This window comes from Pithys albifrons, chromosome 8 (assembly GCF_047495875.1).
Source record: "Pithys albifrons albifrons isolate INPA30051 chromosome 8, PitAlb_v1, whole genome shotgun sequence".
Classification (NCBI taxonomy): Eukaryota; Metazoa; Chordata; class Aves; order Passeriformes; family Thamnophilidae; genus Pithys; species Pithys albifrons.
In genome coordinates this window covers 28,075,785-28,096,879 of record NC_092465.1, presented here as the reverse complement: position 1 = coordinate 28,096,879, position 21,095 = coordinate 28,075,785, and the positions used below count along the sequence as shown (strand labels likewise).

At 41.5% G+C, this 21,095-nt stretch overlaps 2 protein-coding genes across 5 annotated transcripts in view; one reads left to right on the top strand and one right to left on the bottom strand.

Annotated features, from left to right (window-relative positions):
* The window catches only part of ALS2 (alsin Rho guanine nucleotide exchange factor ALS2), a 38,060-nt gene extending 26,487 nt beyond the window's left edge, over window positions 1-11,573 (bottom strand). For 2 of the 4 annotated variants that reach the window (XM_071561661.1, XM_071561664.1), the window contains exons 1-5: window positions 11,509-11,573; window positions 7,149-7,238; window positions 5,045-5,199; window positions 2,925-3,844; window positions 499-859 (exon numbers count right to left, since the gene is read on the bottom strand). In XM_071561661.1, the coding sequence (XP_071417762.1) occupies window positions 499-859; window positions 2,925-3,844; window positions 5,045-5,199; window positions 7,149-7,168 (1,456 nt within the window). In that variant the 5' untranslated portion in view covers window positions 7,169-7,238; window positions 11,509-11,573. Of the gene's footprint in view, window positions 1-498; window positions 860-2,924; window positions 3,845-5,044; window positions 5,200-7,148; window positions 7,239-11,255; window positions 11,489-11,508 lie in introns of those variants that run through there. The other 2 variants (XM_071561662.1, XM_071561663.1) reach the window with 2 other exon arrangements.
* Window positions 11,574-14,052: 2,479 nt separating this feature from the next.
* The window catches only part of CDK15 (cyclin dependent kinase 15), a 34,742-nt gene continuing 27,699 nt past the window's right edge, over window positions 14,053-21,095 (top strand). The window contains exons 1-6 of the mRNA XM_071562177.1: window positions 14,053-14,163; window positions 15,050-15,199; window positions 15,349-15,446; window positions 16,013-16,092; window positions 19,544-19,638; window positions 20,425-20,487. Coding sequence (XP_071418278.1) covers window positions 14,053-14,163; window positions 15,050-15,199; window positions 15,349-15,446; window positions 16,013-16,092; window positions 19,544-19,638; window positions 20,425-20,487 — 597 coding nt within the window. The remainder of the gene's footprint in view (window positions 14,164-15,049; window positions 15,200-15,348; window positions 15,447-16,012; window positions 16,093-19,543; window positions 19,639-20,424; window positions 20,488-21,095) is intronic.

The following is a 21,095-nucleotide window of genomic DNA, read 5'->3' as shown; positions in this document are numbered from 1 at the left end:
CAATACTTTCTAAAAACTCCCCTCGGATCCAAGATCAATATAGGACAAAACCATATACACTTCAGAGCAATTAACAACATTAAAATCTGTACTGGAAGAAGGTCATTAACTTTGAAGTTCAGCAGTGGGAATTGGAATATTTATAGGTCCCTGGCTCAAAACCAGCTCAGTGCAGTAGGGGTTACAGGCCACACAGATTTTTATCTGCTACACAACCAACATGAAAGTCAGCACGATGCCCAGGCTACTCCAACATGCTCACTTCACTTCACCAATAAAGACCATTTGTAAACCCAGTATGCTTCTGGTTTTCTCAGCACAGAGTATCTGCTGATCTTCACTCCCTCCACTGCTTTCAAGTCCTGAGATACAGTTCAGAATTCATAAACACCTTTGATAGATCATTAGATTTGTGTTTAATGTTTGGCAATTTTTTCACTTATAAACCTCTACATTAATATAACTTTTCTGGTATTTTCCCCCAGTGTGCTTTTTTACCTTGTGACAACAACCCAGGCAGAGAAAGCCTTCGACTCCCTCCTTCAGATTCCTCTTCTCTAATATCTACTAAACTGGAACTCTTCTTTCCCTGCATAGATTCCAGTCTGACCTGCTCCTCTCGACTGTCTTTGAGAGCCTCAGGCCCTGGGGACCGGCTGCCTGACTGAGATCCTGCTTCACTTGCAGATGTGCCATAGAAGTTCATGACTTTCTTCAGAGACAACGCTCCGGCCTCGTATGTGGCAGCCACTCTCACACCCACTGCTGAGGCACAAGAGGCCACCAGGCTGTTCAGGGTAGATGTGCCAGGACCTGGAGGGCCAGGGATACAAGCACTGAGTTGTTCTTCTTGAGAAGGCTAAAACCAAAGGAAAATTGAAAACTATCATACCAGACAGCACAGAACAGTAGGATGATGATATACACATTCACTATTCAAGCAATGGGCTATACTGAACAAGATATTACATTTATTATAAAAGCTTATTGCAAATTACATGTGGTGTTTAACTGTATATAATGTAAATTACATATGTTTTTAATGCTTAGGTATGTGTCTGTTACCCTAAGTCTTTTTTTTTAAGGTAAGACTAAGCACCATTTCTACAGGAACTGGGTGTTTTGCACTTATCTTGTAGCTCATCCATAAGAAACTACAGATTTGGGGGGTTTTAATTAAAAAAAAAAGGATTTTTGCAAACAAACATAAAAAGGGCTACAATTTTAAGCTTATTACTGATTTCTTTGCCACCAATTAAAGCACATCTGTGAGCATGCTGTATTTACAGAGACAAGTTTTCTCTTCAGGATGCTAAAAGGAAAACAAAGTTTCATGGATTATTTTTGCAAGGTCTGTCTTAAAACCAGTGTGGGCTGTGTCCCCTTACACCACTCTTGTATTCATATAAAGCTTACTTAGTCATTGCCAAGCCACACCAGGGACAGAATGACTTAAGGTAATTATTAGGACCAGCACAGCATTACCTACAAGAGCAATCAGCTGACCCACCAAATAAAAAATAATGCACAAGATGATATCAGCCAAGTAACTTGAATACTAAAACAAAGACAGTAAAGGCCCATTTTCCCACCTAATACATACTGAAAAACAGTATTACTACAAATATGATAGCTCATTCTATTCTATCAAAATAAAAGCAACCTTTGACTATTTTTGTGAAGGCTTAGGCTAAAGGATTGGGATTGCTCCTACTTAATTAATTCATATTTATAAAAGGCATATCTAGCAATAAAGGAAAGAAAACTTGATTTGTGTAGGAAAGCAAAGAGAAATTAAGGATTTTACTAAAGCTGAAACATTACATTAGACCTCATCTCTGTTCTTCACATGTATGCTCAATTGTGCAAGATCCAGTGAACCAGTTCCAGGCTTGTTGATTCCTGGAACTGTGCAAGGAAAACAGTACTCTGGAAATATTCCAGGAACAAGGAGTTGAGAAAGAGAGCATGAAATTATATGTTTCAATCATCTCCCAATGGTGGGAGTTCTTGCAAGAGTTTGAGGAGCCCACAAACGCCAGAATGCATTTGTATTAGCAAAAAGCACACAATCTTCATTTCTCTGAAATAAATTTTCCTCAGAGTAAGGAAACATAACTTGCTAAATCACCAAGTTACTGCGCAGGTTTTAAAACTACTTATTTTTTGTTGCAATCAGAGTAGATAAAAAATTAATTATTCATTAGGTACTGTGAATTTTATCTCTCAGAATCACTGTGAAAAATTTCTTAGTGTAATATAAAAAAAAGAAGCAATCGATTTCTACACAACACTTGAAATGACAAAAGAAATTCTCAGATATTCCACTGTCAATTTTGCATATGAGGCCACAGAGTAGCAGGTTTCCTCACAGGACAGTAGTTAGGTAGGGACTGCACTGCAAGATTTTGGATTACTTTTCTGCCTAGTAGCTTTTGGGTTTTATCTTCTTCCCTTTACTCCTAATTATATTTCTTTCTCTGGTTTTTTTCCCTCTCAAAAAACCCCAGAAAACAGAGTATTTTGTAAGGGAGCTACAAATGGCTCTTGAACCTTTATGTCAAGCATTTTCTGATGCTTACTAAGATAGGAGAACTTGCCTGTTCTGCTACAGCATCAAGACAGTGTTGTTGAACCATTTTCCACGCTACAGAGTAGCGCTTACACATTTCCCAGGCCTGTTTATAAGTTTATGCCACCCCTACATTATTAACATTAGAAGTCTTTTGGTCAACATGTTTAACAACCTTTACTTGCCATCTAGAATTTTTAACTGATTGAGAAATTAGACAGATTTGTGAGGGATTTGTTCGCTTGGAAACTATAAACCCAGCAAAGTTACATTACACTTCTTAAAAGAGGAACATTGTCACACATACACAAGAGGAGTCATAGAAATTATGGGCAAGTTATTAGGTACCAACCTGTTCAGGTTCTGTACAGATGTTTTTATCCAGGCTCTCACTTAATGAGTGATCTGACAAACCGATCAAGTACTCTTTCACTTCTTTTTTGTCTGGGAACAGAATATTTCCAGGACTAGAAACTTCACTACTTTCCTGTCCATCATTGCTGGAAAGCACACTTGGCCCACCAGATTCTAAACCAACAAGCCTGTGTTCTTCCACAAGTGGTTTCTGACAGTTGTCACTTTGGGCACCTATTACACTTTTTCCTTCCAGGGTCTCTGATGAGGGACAGAAGACGTGGTTTTCTGGTGCGTTATCAGACAGTGCCACACCCAGTGGGCAGCAGTGACTATCTGAAATGATCACATGATCTTCCTTGTCTGTCATGGTAATAAGAGGCTGACTGCAGTGATTGCATCTCTCTGGGATAGGCTTCATTTCCTGCACAGGGAGACACTGTACCAGAGCCAGGCTGTGGTAGGCTCCACAAGCAATCTGGAGCACCACACGTCCTGACAGGTGCTCCACCTTCTGTGGCTTTGTCACTGGGAAAGTTGTTGTTATGAGACCGAGCTGGCAGCCCGTCCCCCAGGCCCATATCTCCCTGCTCAGAGATAGTGCCAGTGTGTGTTCCTCCCCACATGCCAGCTGCAAAATCCTCACTGATATCAGAGGGCTTGTTTCAGAGTCACAAATACTGACGAGCTGTGGCTCTGGCACACACGGCTGGTTAGCAACTGCACACTGGCCAGCAGAATTGTTGCCCCACATGTACACCACACCGCCGTCTGTCACGGCACCGCTGTGGAAGCTGCCAGCTGCCACTGTAATAACATGATGGCCAAGCAAAGTGTTTTCTAAGATAGGACTGTTAACACACGACTCCTCCAGTCCTGGTCTCCAGGGCAGTTTTCCAAAACTGTAGACCTCTCCACCTGGAAGGGGAAAAAACCAAATCCTAGGATGAGTGTAAAAGCAATTGCTAAACCAACACAAAAATTTGAAGACACTTCACATAAACAGCTTACTCCACACTCGGCAAAACTGGCTATTGATACACTAAGACTGCTGGTTGTTCTGATTGCTGCAAAGTTCTACATCTCATGTTAACATTACCCTGTGCATGCATGCACTGTTGAAATAAGTAAAGATTTTCTCCTAAAAATTCCACTATAGTCAAGTTAAGTGTATTTATTCATTGCTTCTATTCTAAGAATATACAACATATTAAGGACATATAAATGTGCATGAAGAGCATGACAAAGTACAGAGCTCATCTTCCCAAACAGATCATTTTACCAAACTACTGTTTGCCACCTGCACTAAAACGGGATTGCCCCCTCAGGGGGAGAAGGGGTGTTAATTTTTAAAATTAACAGTTGTCTCCACAGTGATAGAAAAATGGTAAATCATATCCACAAACAACAATCCTCATGGGGTAAGAACACACATGCAAAAAGTCTTCTTGAATTATGGAAGAAAAATGTTCTTTAAAAAAAACCACTGGAGGCATAACAGTTCCAGCAGAGGAGAGGTACTTACAGCAGGCTCAGCAATAACCTGGAAACTTTCCTCCAAAATACCAAAGAAAAATCAAAGAAGCAACTTCCAGCCGAGTCATTACAACTGTATGCCCACTGATCAGTACAAGTAAGGACCAAGTTATGTAAACACTTAAAGGACTGGCTTTTAGAAATACCTTGATTCACAGACTCAAACTGCTCAAAAACCAAAACTGTCTAATACACACTTTTCTAGAGGCAGACAAGCCAAAGCTCTCACAGATCAAGACAATCTCCTGTTGTATTGGGGTTTTTTTTGAATGAAAAACTTCACAAGAAATGTCATTTTGAGTTAACATGGGTCAAATCACGTTACCATCTTTAAAGAGTAAAATCCAGAGTCATTTTTAAGAGAAAAAAATAACAGTATGAAAGAAGAATCTATGCATCCAAAATTGTGTTGAAATAGAAATAATTTATAACTAAGAAGGAAATACCGGCTAAGTTAAAAATCCATCCACGTAGAAGTTGTGTATGAGACACAGATGGAATAAAAAGAACATCTAAAAGAGAACTTGACAATAGCTGAAGATTGTTATTGCCCCAGATCTTTACAATTAAGATGTTTCTTACCTTCTGTTAAAAGTAACCCATGATGTATTCCAAGGGCTGCCTGTAATACAGTCTTGCCACTGAGGCCTGGAAGCCTTTCTGGAGTTACAGAGCAGGAACCAGCCTTCCAGACATAGACCAGGCCTCTCTCTTTGGCTCCTTCTGCCTCTTCTGAGCTACAAAGATTGGGGGAAGTTGGAACACAATAAGCATGAAGCTTTCTGTGGTTCAGTAATGCACAGTTTGCTTTTCACATATGTAGGAAAGGCTTAGTAGTTCAGGCATTAATTTTACTTTCATGAAGTCAGCATGTTTAAATTAATATCAATATTATTAAATTATAAATTAAATGTTATTTAAATGTAAACAAACAAGTATCTTCTATTTGAAACCATTAGCTTTTTTTTTTAATTTGTACTTTACTATGTACCAATTGCTCCCATCCACACTGTCTTCCAAACATTATACCTGTAAGGGCTCATCCTGTACATATTTCTGTTTCTACCTTTAGAGATAAAAATGAGGTTTTGATTGTTTGGGGGTTTTTTCCTTTTTTAATTCTTAATGAGTTTCTCAGATTCAAATCAATTGAACCATGAAAAAAATTCCAAAACACAAAGCAAATATCTGGTTTGGAGGAGTGACTGGAACTCTCCAAAGCTGGTTTGACACTTCAACACACTCTGGTTTGAATGCTCAGTCAGCAACTTCTCCAACTCAGCACAAGGAAATTCCTCAGAACTTTGACATAAGCCCACAGTTTTAACAATTTGTGGAACCCTTTGACTTAAACACAGAAAGTCATTTTAAGCATCAATACACACTGACAGCATTACAAGTAAAATTAAGAGTCATCTTTAAATTGATTTAAAATTTCATAGAGAATAGATTGTTATATACTCTGCAGGGAAAAGTACGTTTAGCTCCTTATTTGCCAAAAGTCAAGTAATTTACTTCCTGCATAAATCAATTCTTGTAGCTTGGCATGAACTTCTGAAGTTTATAAATATATAAGACAGCAAGAAAAGCTTTGATGGAATGGCAGCCTTTGTCTAGAAGAGACAGCACAAGAAATAAAACATCCTCCAAACCTGAATCAAACCCAGAAAAACCTACTCTGATAAGCTGCACTGGGGACAACCTACACAAGTGGCTCTATTTAGGCAGACTATGCATTCTTTTAAACTACAAATTTTGCTAACTTTGTGTAAAAATATTGTTCATCATCTGCATCTGAAACATTCAAGATGATAATAACTAAAAGATGAAATTATCTCTGTCAGGTCCTGAGGCCATCCCCAAGATCTATTCTTTTTTCTACAAGGAATGAAAGGAACGAAAGGAAATCAAAAAAGGTGAAGAACTCTTCTAAAGTACAGGTAAAGAATTTAATCCAAAAAACAAACACAGAATTAAAATGCAGACTCCATCTTGCATTTTAAAGACAAAGGACTTGTGTCTAGAGTAGAAGCAAATCTAAAAGGAACTTATCAAGTAATATATAGGCCAGGGGAAAAAAGGTAAAAAATCCAGCATCAATATTAGGACATTTAACCTAAACTATAAATACAGATTTTACTCAGATGGGCAAAGTACACCAAGGAACACAACACAATAATATAGTGAGATTTTATCAACATACTGTGCATTAAATGCAGTCCTGCTGTTTGGGCTTCTATCCATTTAGTAAGTCTTCAGCAAACAGTGCAAGACAAATTTGGATATTCACAATACAGGATTTATTATAAAAACATCTGACCTCTGCCAGGAATCTTAGTGGAAGAAACAAGGAGGGGAATAACAGTCTAGTGCAGGGCTACTGATGCGGAATCAAAATTCACCTGTGCAGGCAACAGATGTGAGTTACTGTCCACCTGCAATTGTTACTTTCAAGGTGTTAGCCTATGGCTGTGCCTTCACAGTTCCAACAATCAACCTACAACTAAGTTGCTTTTGTAGTAAATTTACTGTTCCAGACATAACTGAAACTGTAGCTAAGGTGATCTTCTCCCATTTGGCGTAAGTTACATAAAGAGTAGGCTGACATCACTTAATTTTCTGGGATGATCCCGAGCTGGCATTTCTCAAGGAGCCTCTGCAGTTGCACCAAGCTGCTCGTTCTCACCTTCTTTCCTGTGAGTCCATCTGTCAGTGGCAGCACTCCATCACCACCAGGTCGTTCCTCTTGCAAAAGGAACAATATGATTTTCACAAACTGAAAAACATAAAAAACAGTTATTTAGTGCAAATAATGTTAAAAAAAAAAAAACAACCAAAAAAAACTGGTGCAAAGCTTTAGATCCTGTGTTAGGTAAACAAGTACTTCCACACCACTGGGATGGCTGAACTATTTATACTTAGTTCACTCACACTGAGTTGGCAGACAAAAGCGAAACAGCCTGAATTGTCCTACCTACTCATCTCACAATGGGTCTATTGTAAGGACAGAATGAACAAAGCCTAGTTCAAAGGCAGAAATTTACATCAAACTCTATATAATTCTCATTATACCACTCAAGAAACACCAAATTGATCCATTTTCAGTCTAAAATGAAACAGAATTCTGTGCTTGACAAAGTTTAAGGTAAACAGATTTGCATGAGCAGAAAATTATCAGGAGTTGAATTTGTAACTATGCTCCTGAACCAAAGCACAGGCCACCCTCTAAAGGTGCAGTTCTGTCAAAGCCTGGGCAGAAATGCAGAAAGCCAAGAAGGAGTTCAAAACATTTTTCCTGCAAACTGGCAGCAGAGAACCTGTGAAGGTATGAGACAACCATGGAAGATAGGAGAAAAAAAAGGGATTGCTCTAGTTATGATTTTATTTTTTCACATTTTGAATATTGTAAGTTCATCCTCACACTTTTCCATATCCATCAAAATACCTTCATATTACTTTTCTTGCAATAAAACAAAGCTACAGTTAATCTTTGTTTCTTATAATCCCTTTGGCTTTTTTAATATTAAAAGAACTGCAATTTTCCTTGATCTACTGCCTTACTTGATGAAATATGAAAAATTTTAATTCCATTAATGCATGTGTGTGATCATATTTATTAAAAAAGTAAGTGTCATAAATGCTTTAGACCTTTTGCTTTATTATAGTTGCTGTCTGGTATCCACTGTAACAAAACCAGATAATAAATTAGTTAATATAACCCTTTTAAGACAATACATCTCCAAGAAAAGACCCAGAATGAGTAGTTTGAAGCTCTTACACACAGTAAATAGAAACAGAATAGGGCCAGTCTTGATCACAAGAGACAATACATGGAAACCTGTAACTCTCATACAGAAGTTTCAGTGTACACTTGGAAAGAGCAATCATCAAGTTGATAAATAATTAAAATAACTAACAAAAAACTCCAACACGTCCACCAGAAGGCTCTGAATAATGAATTACCAAGCAGACCTTTACAGACAGAAACAGCAACACAGCATAGCAAACATTTCCAGTTTTTCAAATACAGGACACTAAAAATGGTGATTCAGACTTCAGGACTGGCAAAGAAAAGACCACAAAGAGATAAAGAGTCATGAAAATATGGAATCAAATTAATTTGATAGAATAGTATTGAGATAAGTCTTATGCACCTTGGTCTAAAAAAAAAAAGTAAAAACAGAACATACTTTCTAGGAACAGAAACATTTGTCACCTGAAAGATACTCCTTTTAAGACATGTCTGTCTCCCTCAACTACAAAAGCAAAAAATCCCCTACAATTGTAAAAGTTAACTTTTAAATTATTAACAGAGGAAGTCTCACAAATGTAAGAGAACTGTCAAGCAATGCCTCACTAACAGAGGTGTCAAGGAAACATCAAAGGAAAAGGGAAGTGCATTTTTGGAACCTTAACTTTGTGATGTGTTCTTGCTCAGAGTAAGTACATTTGTGGTTTTCTTTAGCCTACTCAAAACCACCTAACCCTGCAATTCATTCTCTGGAAAATGCTGGCACTCTCCTCTGTGAAGAACTCCTGCTTCACATAAAAACACCCAGTGGATCAGTGAATCAGACCAAGAGCTGGAAGCTGTTACAGAGTCAACAAAGTATCACCAATTATATAATTTCTATTGCACATAGTTATTTAAGATCTAGGAATTGAGGCTTAAAACTCATGACTTCTACAATTTATGGATTTTTTTAAGGACTCAAAGAATTGTTTTCTTTTTCTTGATCTTCAACTGCACAAAATAAATCTACTGTAACTGTCACAAAACCTTCTGACTATAACAAAATAAAGTCCAAGCCAGGCATCTGGATCAGCTGTTTTGCAAGATCTCTCTTCAAGGCCAAACTGAAAAACAATTTATCTAATTACTAAGTAAGAAACCTACAATAGTGGTGAACTAGAAATTGAGTGATATGATGACGGTGATAGATTTTCTTTCCTTTACAAAAGCTCACACTTATGGTTGCATTGCTAAGTACTTATGCACATATGGAAAAATAATAGTCAAACTGGGAGTTTTTTCCACATACGAGACATCTTTAAAGCGTTTTAAAATCACTTTCAAGTTCAGTTCAAGTTTTCATTCATTCCTAGGACAGCACAACATTATTTCCATTTTACAGCCAATGCAAAATCAAGTTGCTTCACCAGAGCTACAAATGAAGCAAAGTAATTGTAATAGAAAGTTGCTTGATCCCAGTAGAAATATGTAATTTTCCTTGTTGATTTTCACAGTTATATAATTATAGCATTACAGATACATCATTTCTTTTCCACCAAGAGCATCCAAATTGTTATTAGATACAACAACAGAAGAGGTGACCAGCCAGAAACAACACACACTCGAGGTGTGGAAGCTCAGTGTGACACCAGCACCTTCGCTGCTCTGCCCATTCTTTTACTTTCTACATTTTTTGCTTCAACACTGCAAGAGGAAAACAGCAAGGAGTGCCAAACAGTGCCAATTATGAAATGTATTTGTGCTACAGACAGATGGTCACTGGCATGACACTGATGTCATATTTTCCCCTCACGGAATAGAAGGACAATGAAAATTCTGCAGAAATCAAACAGTGCCACACTGTAACCACTGCAGGGGCTGGGAATAACGAGGAGCAACCATTGCTCTCCTGACTACAGGACTGTGCTCTTCAGTGACCATTTCTAAATAAGCATCACAGATATGAAAGTAACCTTACATTCAATGCTGAACAGCAACAACTGGTCCGGCCCTGACTTTCAGAAATACTGAAACTCCCACGAGCCTCATGTGCTTATTTACCTGCTACTGTTAATAAACATTGCAAATACTTCTACAGCTTTCAGACGTGTTTACTTACACACTGCCAAATATGTTTTTAATCAAGTTGTTGCATCATAACTAGCAATAACTTACAGGACCAAGACTGCATGTTTCTCATAGGCATTACCTGTTTCAAGCTTCCTTATACAAAACCCAACTGTCAAGACCAGTCTGGCCCACACACATCATTTACTGTTGCTGACTGGGGCTGACACATAATGCATTACCAGTTCCAGAAGCCTCTGTGTTTTGGTCAGCACTAACTAGGTCTGACTGCTGCTTTTAAGGTTTTGTGATTAAGATCAGCTCAGAACAAAACAAAACAACTTGCTACTAAAAGAGAGCAGCGATCCCTTCAGATGAGGACTCAAAGCTTTTAATGCCAGTTGCAGTGAATGCAGGATGGTAGCAGACAAAATACAACAGTAAAGGAGTCGAGAAAAAAAAAGATTAAAAAAACCCCAAGGACAACACAAAAGGGCCGGGTATCATCTCAAAGAACGCTGATGAAAAACATCTGCTACAGCACGCAACTAGTAACTTAAAATTTGCTAAACTCTTATATAAGAGACTCAAAAATTTCAGAAGCTCCTTCTGCGTCTTCTCGCTTTGAAATTACACCCTAATTTAGCACATTCCCAGGTGCTTCCCCTTCTGAAGGCAATTAATTCTGCCGAAACAGAAAGACTTTGAGAATGGGTAGTTATTGTCCCACAACAGCCGTGATGAAGCACCGACCACCCACCCACCCCCGCTGCGGGGGCTCCCCGGTGCCCCACCGAGCGCTGCCGTTCCGGGGGAGCCGGGCTGTGACAGTGACCGTGACAGTGACAGCCACCTGCACGTGGCACCGCAGCCACGCCGCGACCACCGCTCAATGCGCTCCAAAAGCTGGAACTGCGTTTCCTCCTGAGAAACCAGGATATGCAAAGGGAGAGGAGTTTTAAACGAAAAAGAGACGAAGGGCACGATATTTACAGTTCAGAGGTTTCTCCCCAGCGCGGGGGAGGAGACCTTTAGCCCCTCGGCCCGTGTGCCGTACCAGCCCCGCGGGGCTCTGTGGGCGCCGCTCCTCAGCCTCTCCCGCACGGCCTGTCCCGCGTCCGTCCCGCCGCTCCGGTGCGGGCGCCGCGGGGCTGGGCTGTCGGGCTGGGCTGTCCCGCTGTTCCGGTGCCGCTGTCCTGTCCTGTCCCGTCCCGTCCCGCTCCCCGTGTCCCTCCCGCTCCCGCACCTGTCCGGGCTCCGCTCGGCGCCGCCCCGCGCACAGCTGACTCACGCGGGGGCGCGCACGGGGCGGGGACGGCGACGGGTCCCTGCCCGGGACAAAAAAGGCAGAGCCCGCAGCGGCGCATCCTGCGGGGCCGAACCAGCGCCTCCCCCCGGGGCACGCCTGCTCTGAACAGGTGTGTCGGCACAGGTGTGTGCACGTGTTTGTGCAAAGCACACCCGTGTGCCGGCACAGGTGTGTGCACGTGTTTGTGCAAAGCACACACAGAGCTATGGATGTTTTTCTACACGCATAAATTTCACTGAATAGCATTAAAATACATAAACGTAAAAACACCTATATGTGTATATACATGTTGTATACATATACACATCTATATGTGTATATACACACTACATACTTATACACACCTGTATGGATATATATACACACACTAGATATATATACACATATATATACACACACACACACCCCTGTATGGGTATATACACTACACATATATATATGTGTGTGTGTGTGTGTGTGTGTGTATATGCACACACCTTCATGGGTATATACGCGCTATATACATATATATATATACACACACCTATGTGTGTATATACACTCTGTGTACATACACACCTGAAGGGAAGTTGTGGCCAGGTGGGGGTTGGTCTCTTCTCCCAGGCACTCAGCAATAGGACAAGGGGGCACGGGCTCAAGCTCTGCCAGGGGAAATTTAAGCTGGAGATCAGAAAAAAATTCTTTGCAGAGAGAGTAATCAGGCATTGGAATGGGCTGCCCAGAAAGGTGGTGGATTCCCCATCCCTGGAGGTTTTTAAACTGAGATTGGATGTGGTATTGAGTGCCATAATCTGGTAAAGGGACTGGAGTTGGACCAAGGGCTGGACTTGATGATCTCGGAGGTCTATTCCAACCCAACTCATTCTATGATTCTATATACTTATACACACCTATATGTGTATATACACACTATATATATATACACACATCTATATGTGTATACACACACTACATACCTATACACACCTATATGGGTATAAACACTATATATATATATACACACACCATGGTTTCTTCATTTATCAGCTCTTGCTAACTGGCAAAAGTTGGATGACTTCTCTTCATAACAGAGCATTTCCCCTCTACTTCCTGACACAAAATGCACCCAAGATTAAAACTGATAATCTTCAAATTAATAAATAGGTATACTTTATATTGTCTATTTTTTGTATGTTTATCTTTCCATTCTTTTAAAATGCAAGTATTATTTGGTCATAACAATAAAAAATGTTTTCCAGAATAGCAGACTTCGTACACGTGTACAAATGATGCTTGCATAACCAGCTTGTTACTGAGTGTGTTGCATCTAGACAACCTTTCTCATGTCTGGACAGCACATCCAAATTCCTGCTATATAATGATGGCTCAAGGAATATGTGGAAAATAAAGAGAAGATCAAAGTCCATGATGATAGCTATTTAGCAAATTACAGCTAGCTGCGAAGTGCAAAGGAAAATTATGTGAAAGAAATCAAGCTTTTCAGGTATGTTAGCTCCTTTCTGCCATGCAAAGGCTGGGTGATTGAGCTGCAACAAGGTACAGAAATTGTTCCTGCCTTCCCAGGACATTTTTGCTTAAAAAACCCCTTTTGCTCAAGGAAAGAGTGTTATTCTTAGACATCAAAACAGTGAAGGAAAGAGAATATTTCACATGAGGCATTCAATTGAAAATTGAAGGACCTAAGGGGTCAGCATAAAACCACCACAGTATAATGCCTACTCCCTTGCCCTTGTCAGCATTTTCTCTGTGTGGGTTGGGTGTTAGTCCTAGGAAGCTGCACAGAAAGTTCTACTCATGGGGGACTGAAGGAAGAGGAATTCTGTCTCCACATCCAGCACTGTGTTCCTTGCTCAGTACGTAATTGATGAAATCTATTTTGCAGTGGATTCATCAGTTTGCTCTGGCTATTTTGACATGTGGAAAAGACTATTTTCTATCAGCTGCAACTTATGGCATCCTTTCGACAAAGGGTACAGGCCGGTCCCCACGCTGATGTAAATGCCAAAGCAAGGACAATTACTGTGCAGCTCCTGCAGAAAGCACAGCTCAGCCACACTGCTCGCAGAGCTCAACTTAGAGCCAACAGCTAAAGCCTGAAACCTGGAATAGTAACTGCAGTAGGCCTGGAGGGAACTCAGGGGCTGTTCCTGTGTGAAACCTGTCTCTTCTTTATCCAACATATTACACAGAGTGTTGCTTAACTGAAAGAAACATGTAAAAGCAGAAGGTTTGGTTTTATTGTATAATTCTCTATCTTCAGGTATGAAAAAACGCTGGCTATTTTTGGAAGGCTGAAATCAATGAAGCTATTCTAGTAGTGAATTTGGACTTTCAAAGAAAAACTGCAGAAATCACAAGATTGCTTGAGGCAGAGACCTCATGCGAGTCATATGAACTGTTATTACAGGCACAGAGGGACGAGGAGGAGCGAAGGAGCAAAAAAGAGATACGTTTTAATTGAAACAGGACAACATGGGAGACATGCTGTGTGTAAGTGCTGTCAGACCAGGATGCTGCAGCTGCTGTTCTGAGAGAAGGGGTTCCCAACATGTCCAAGGCCTTCAGCACACGGAAACAGTGACTACAGCAGAGGTATTTAACATCACACCATGATACTTCTGCACTGAGATAGGTTAAGCCTGGGTTCTTCCACCTATGGGAGTGAAAAATAGTCACATTTGCTCCTAACCAGACAGCATCAAACTTTGCAGCTTCAGGCTTGTGCAGCTACTGAAAGAAGAAACCGTAACTCAGATGACAATAAATGCCTTTCATGTGATGGACAGGGAGAACAGATTGCACTCCAGCGAGCTCTGTGCCAATGTAAAACAGGGAGGGAGCCAAGAGCCTACAGTTCTGGAGGAGGCAGCATGCCATAGATTACAAATCCTCTGTTGTATATGAGTCAGATAATAATGCAGACACCCATTCAACATAGCTGCTCAGGAGAAGCCTGCAGCCTGCCTGCCATTCATTGCTACCTGGTTTATAGCTGTATAGTGTACAGCAGTGCTATGCTGTATGGGCCAAATTAACAGGCTGTGTAAATTATACAGTGGCAAGGAAGGGGCTGGGGGGTTAAGGAGTAGAAGAATTCATAAATGTAAACTTTCTGAAATTTCACTCGTGCACTTGGTTTGCAGCCCCTGCCCTAACAGCTTGTTATCAAGAGATGAATAAATCAAGGGTAAGGAGAAATAACATGCCTTTAGAATGATACGGGTAGAAGCATTCTCTGAAGTTAAGGCAGGTTTATCTTTGTGTGTTCTGAGTGAGTGCTACCATTTACTAACCCAGGAATACATGGGCAGTTGCTCCCCTTGCAGACGGAGCTGAGGAGATCTATGACTGGTGGAGGCAGAGATGAAAATGATGTAAAATGCTCAAATACGGTGCACTCAAGGAGAAATAAAAGAATCACACCAGTAAAATATTGATTTGTCAGTCACCTTTGTTTTTGTCACTTTTCCTATGCCAGCTGTCAGATGTAACCAGAGAAACCCTTTTTCTACCCTCACTGCAGCCCCTGCAGCTCCACACCCTCCAGAGCTGGAAGTGCAGGACACAGAGGCCTTGGAGTTACACTGATCCTTCCCAGGAACACGATGTTGTGGAGAGGTTCAAATGGGTGAGTGTGCAGCATCGATAGAGCCAGACAGGAGGTGTTTCATCTTATGATTATTCCAGCCAGGAATCAGTTTTACTGATTACAGAATGAACTGATAGTAGCTTCTTGTTCTACCCAGAAATCTAAAACATACCAATTTCTTCATGAAGCAGAGACAAGGAATCGTATTCGGAGCTGCCACATCCTATGTGCATCTAGAGAAGCTGCGTGAGGGATCCTGTGCAACTGTGTACAAGGGCATCAGCAGGTGAGCATTACTGCCTTCCCAGTGCCTGCTGAAAACACCTCTTACAGGAGGTAAAGGTAAACAAAAAGTCCAGCTTTGCCTTTAACCAGGATATTTCCAAAGCCCCATCCCAATTTTTCAGGGAACTGCTCTGCTACCGCCGTGGAGGCTGCACAAAGACACTTTGGTCCACAGCAATGTGTCAGAATATTGCCTGGATGTACCAGGGAGGGACCAAAGGTATTCCTTGAAGTGAGGGATCTCTGAATGATGGAAAAATTGGGGGTGAGGCCATGCTGCCATCACACTGGGGCAGGAGAGCCGTGAGAGAGCAGAGTGGGAGAACTGCTCAAAGCCGTGCTCCAGCAATCCCCAGTCACTACTCCAGGCAGGTGGGCCAGCTCCCAGCTCACTGCTCATGGAACCAACATGGTGGGGGTTTGTGATTCCCCACTAAGCTTGGTCTGGGTTGATGAGTGAGCCCTGGAAATTTTGCTTAGGTAAGTGTGTAGCACTCCAGGAGACTGTTAATTTTGTCATGCCAAGCACTGAGGTTCTTTGTGTAACCTTCTACTGTGACCTGGCAGGATCAATGGCCAGTTGGTGGCATTGAAAGTGATCAGGCTGGAGGAAGAGGAGGGAGTGCCTTTTACAGCCATTCGGGAAGGTAAGACATTGAGGAACATCATCCTTGAAGAGAATTTGTTTTAACCTGAAAAAGCTCCATGTGATGCCCTCTTGGTCCTTTCTTGCCTTCTCAGTATCCTTCTCCCAGAACTCCTGGTTTCCTTATTTCCTCACGAAGGAGGTCTTTGTGCTAGGCTGGGTAGGCATGTGATGGAAAGAGCAGGTACCTCTGGTGTATTCCCTTGTGACAGATGCATCCACACTTGGGATAAGGCAAGTGCCAGCTGCAGCCAGAGCACGGCCCTTCTAGCAGTATAAGGGCCCTCTTACACCTCCTGGTGCCGCCTGCTTCCTGGTTGCATTCTCACTTCCACTAGAAAATGTAGCTTTTGCTGCTTTTACATTGAGCAGGTGTGGACTAAAGTGCCCTTTGCACCAGGATCTGAGCTTGCTGTTATCACAACTGTGACAGTTTCTTGGCTGATACCTGGAGCATGACAGATCCCAGGCTGAAGAGAAATATTTTCAGTGATACTGGTGTTTAATAATATTTACCATTTCAGCCCAATGAGAAATTTTTTCTATCAGTTGACTTTGTAGAGCACTGGGCAAAATGTCTGCAACTTTCTCAGTTTGTCTGAGAAAGAAATGCTTTCGCTTAAGTGCCTGATTTTGGCTGAATGTATTTACATGTCCCTACAGACCAAGTTCACAAACTTCCTGGTTGATTCAGTTTATATTTTCATCTAATGTACAATCCCAAGAGGGTCATAATCTGGATTCTTCCTTACACAGAAATACACTACCTTTGTGCAGGCCTGTTGCCTGGCATTAGAGAAAGCTATCAATGTAATACCTCACACATATGTTGGTTTTTACTTCTTACTGCAGTTCAAAAGTAGGGTTGATCTTGTCACCACGGGAATGGAAAGCCAGGGACCAGATGTGCCAGCTTTCACAGAGCAGCCCTAGCACAGAATGCTCGTACAAGTCAACTCAGAATAATGAGAGGTCACTGAATCCACTCCAGGTTTACAATAATGTGATTAAGACAAAGTTTACAAAATCCTTAGTCCAATTCTGGGTAAAAGCAGAGAGATACCTTAAATATGCCTCTTTACACACCTGCGTGTTTCCTGTACACTCATTCACTGTGGTACTTTTGCTCTGCATTTACACTTGTAGCCCACCAGTAAAATAAGCCCTAAAAGCTTTATCTACATTGAACTAAAGATGCGCTAAAGATCAGCACCCCTTTAACATGCTCTGCTGGACAGGCTGAGAGTCTTAACTTCATTCATTATGGGAGAAAACAAGGGTGATCCTATGAAGCTTTACTCTAAATAGGTCTTTTGTGTACTGCTGAACTTTTCAGCATCTGACACCTCAAATTTACAATGTAAGTCAGTAGCAAAAACAAAGCACAAGATTTATTAACGCGGCACATTCTCTGCTACCCCGAAGGAATGCGCTGCCCTGACAAAGAGACACTTCACCCCAGGAAGCCCCACAGAGACAAAAATACGTTTAAAACTCAGTCCTGGCAGTAGCACCTGACACCCCAGCAGGGGGTTGTAGAAGCAACCAAGTGGGGTGCAGTTCCCAGAGGCCTGAATTCTCTATATTAGTGTGGACCCTCTGGAGCAATAGCTCTGGTCATACGGGATTTTTGAGGTATCAGAGCCAGCCTCTCTGCAGCTGATGAGCTCTAACCAGAGTATCTTAACTAGGTTCATAGGCAATTAGGAGCATGTTTAAGGTTCATACTGGTGTGCACTAGAAGCATATTGGGGTTAGCTAAAAGGACTAGCATAAGTAATAGAGGCAGTTTAGCTGCAGCAGCACCAAGCTCTGTGCAAGATTTCATTTACAGTTTGTGCTCTTTCCAGTAATTGTGCTGAGTCAGGCACCCCTTACAGCTCAGTTGTCTCTCAGTACTGGCATAGGCTTGGGCCACAGCTGTGCCACCCAGTTTATCTCTGGCAGTAGGACTTTTAGAACCAGGTGGAATTGTTATGGTCCCAAAAGGCAAAGTGCTAATCCAGTATAAATTTGCTTTGCCAGCATGAAAGTCTTCAAATAACTTTTTCAGATTGTTTGAAAAACAAAAAAGCAGCTTTTAATTGTGACCAAACCTCATACTGCCTCCCACGGCTGGCCCAAGCTCTGTATGGTGTGCTTCAGCTAATTCAGCAGAAATAAGATTGTATGCCCAGACCTTATCTGAATGAAATTTGTGGGACTGTGTGGTTTGACAATCAACTAATTTGTTTTTAATGAGTAGATAAAGGTGAGTCTGGAACAGCTCTGAAGCTATTCTGCCATGTCAGAAGCTTAAGTGAAATCTGGAGTCAGGGACACCTGTTTTTGTTGAGCATTGGAGCTTCTGACTATGCAGTTTGTGTTTCCTGTCTGAACAGCTGGGTGGGGAGTTCTTCAGCAGTGCCAGGAATCTACAGGCAAAGCAATTCCAGCTCCACCTCTTCCCCACAGCCCTCCTCTGTACTGAGCTACTGCAACTGTTGTCTCACACCTAAGGCAGCAAATCATGGAGCCCTGCACACTCTTCCCCATAAAGACTTTGAGATTTTCTGCTGAGATGCTTTCATGAGTGTGCTGGCTGGAGCCTGCTCTGTCATGACAAACCCAATGCACATCTGAAAGGCTCAGAAGGCTGTAACTTTTGTCTTAGCATAAGTCAGTGCTCTGTGGTCTATATGGAGGCAGAGACTCTTCCATGCACTGCCCCCTCCATCACCACACCCTGGATATGCTGAGGGTTGGCAAAGGAAGGTCAGGATCTAAGGACCAGGGACACACAGTTGCAATAATGTTTGTAGATGGTTAGGCTGAAGAAAAAATTGTGCCAACATTGTATAAATGTGAATAAGTCACTCAAAACCTTCATCATCTGTGTTCTTAGAGTTTTAAACCAGAGACAGTAACCAATATGCACAGAACTAAATTCAGAATTCATCTTATATCTACAGTGATTTTTTTTGGCAGATTTTTACACCCTGTCACTGTGAAGCTGGAAATTGGTAGAAACTCAGCTTTTCCCAAAATTCTGTCCTAAAGGCTCTGCTGGGGACACATGCTAGGAGGTAGATGGAGAAGGATGAGAAGCCCAGTGATAGGCTGGGGGCTGCTGCACTCTGGCTCTGGGAGCTCCCAGCTCCTGCCTCTCAGCATTTACCTTGAAGAAATTACTTCTCAGCTTAGAAGATGACACTTGGAAACTGTGAGCTGCTATTTCTGACAGAGGCAAGATCCTACCTCTGAGAGAGGGACGGGCTCCTGCCAAGCCTTGAGCACTGATGCTTGCTTGATGTTTCCTCCTCCTTCAGACTAAGTAGCTGCCACTTCTTACAGAACTGCCAAGTATGGACTATTACTCCCCATTTTTTAATTTCACTGCCTTGTTCTCTGCATTATCTCCTTCCACTTCCAGCAGCAGTGGTTAAGTTGATCTTCCTTTTGTGTTTTCCCAGCTTCTCTTCTCAAGTGTTTGAAACATGCCAACATTGTACTGCTTCATGACATTATCCACACCATGGAGACACTGACATTTGTCTTTGAGTACATGGTGAGTTGATGTTTTTCTAGCTTCCTGTGGAGCTGGTACTGGGAAGCATTGGGGAGTGGCTGCATAATGAATTTACTGCATTATGAGACATCTACAAAGAAACAAGTTGTAATCCTTTAGTGATTGATTTTCTTTCTTGATCTCCTGCCTTTGAGCCACACAGCCTTACTCTTTTCTTTTTGTGTATGCGACAGCTGTATGCAAAAATGATTCCACATCTTGTGTCCACTGGGGTGGCAGACACTATTTACTTCCATTTCTGCCTTGCCAACACAATAAAAGTACTGTTCTTGAGCCACAGCAAGATAGGAAATAATGATATGAGCTCAGATTGCAGCTGGGGTCAGTTTTGGCACTGACTCCAGTGGCTCACCATGACCAAGCTCTGGGTTGTTCTCTTGGGGAGAGCAGGATGCCAATAAAATTCTCCACATGAGTCTTACTCCTTTTGTTGCTTCTGCTGAGAGCTATCCATGAAATTATAAGAGAAATACAGAAGATATGTCTTCTTACTGCAGTTTTATGATTAATTCAGGGACAAGTATGAATTCTATTAACTAGGAACTCGAGGTCATAAACTGCTGGGGTGAGATAACAGGTCAGCCAGGTCCCTGATTTGACCCAGCACTTAAGCACATCCTTGTGTGCTGCATCAGATCAGATGCTCACCGAGGTGAAAGAGACACCTTTGTAGTGGTTGCAATGTTTTCCATTTGCAGGAGAGGCATTGTGGGTAGAAGCATTTTACACCAGTAGCTTTGCCTCAAGTTCTCCTCTTTTGTTTAGCACGCAGATCTAGCACAGTACATGGGCCAGCATCCTGGAGGACTCCATTTGTGCAATGTTATGGTGAGTTCCTTAGAAGACCAGTATGCCTTAAAGCAGGAGGAAGCGTTATTTTCCACTATGTATGGTCCGTGTAAATTGCTTACTAATACGTATTTATTACATATATGACAAAAACTTTGGAGAAAACTGCCTTTGATGAAGATGTAACAACCTCCCTCTCAGCCTCCAAGCCTTTTTTCAGCTACCCCCTCATCCCATTTTCTGAGCCTGCAAGCAGACATTCAGCTTTTGTGAACAATGACATCTTGTGGCAAGGAAATCTGTCTCTACACAAATTTGTATCCTCTTATTGTTTCAACACATTACTCGTCTCTCTAATAAAAATCTCTCAAATCTCACTCTCTCCTCATCTGGAACTATCTTCATATTTACAGTCATTTAAATCCCATTTTTTCCACTGTACCTTTTGGGATTGGTTGGCTGGATCTGAGCACAGTCAAAGATGTATCATTACTTTATACATTGATGTTGTGATAGTCTCCTACTCTCCTTTGTATGGATCTTCACATTTAATTAACTTTGAGGGTTGTTGCTGCACATTGGCTTAAGCTTTCAGTGCATATGTCCTTAGTGAGTGCCTGGATCCTTTTCCTGAGCAGCTTCAATTA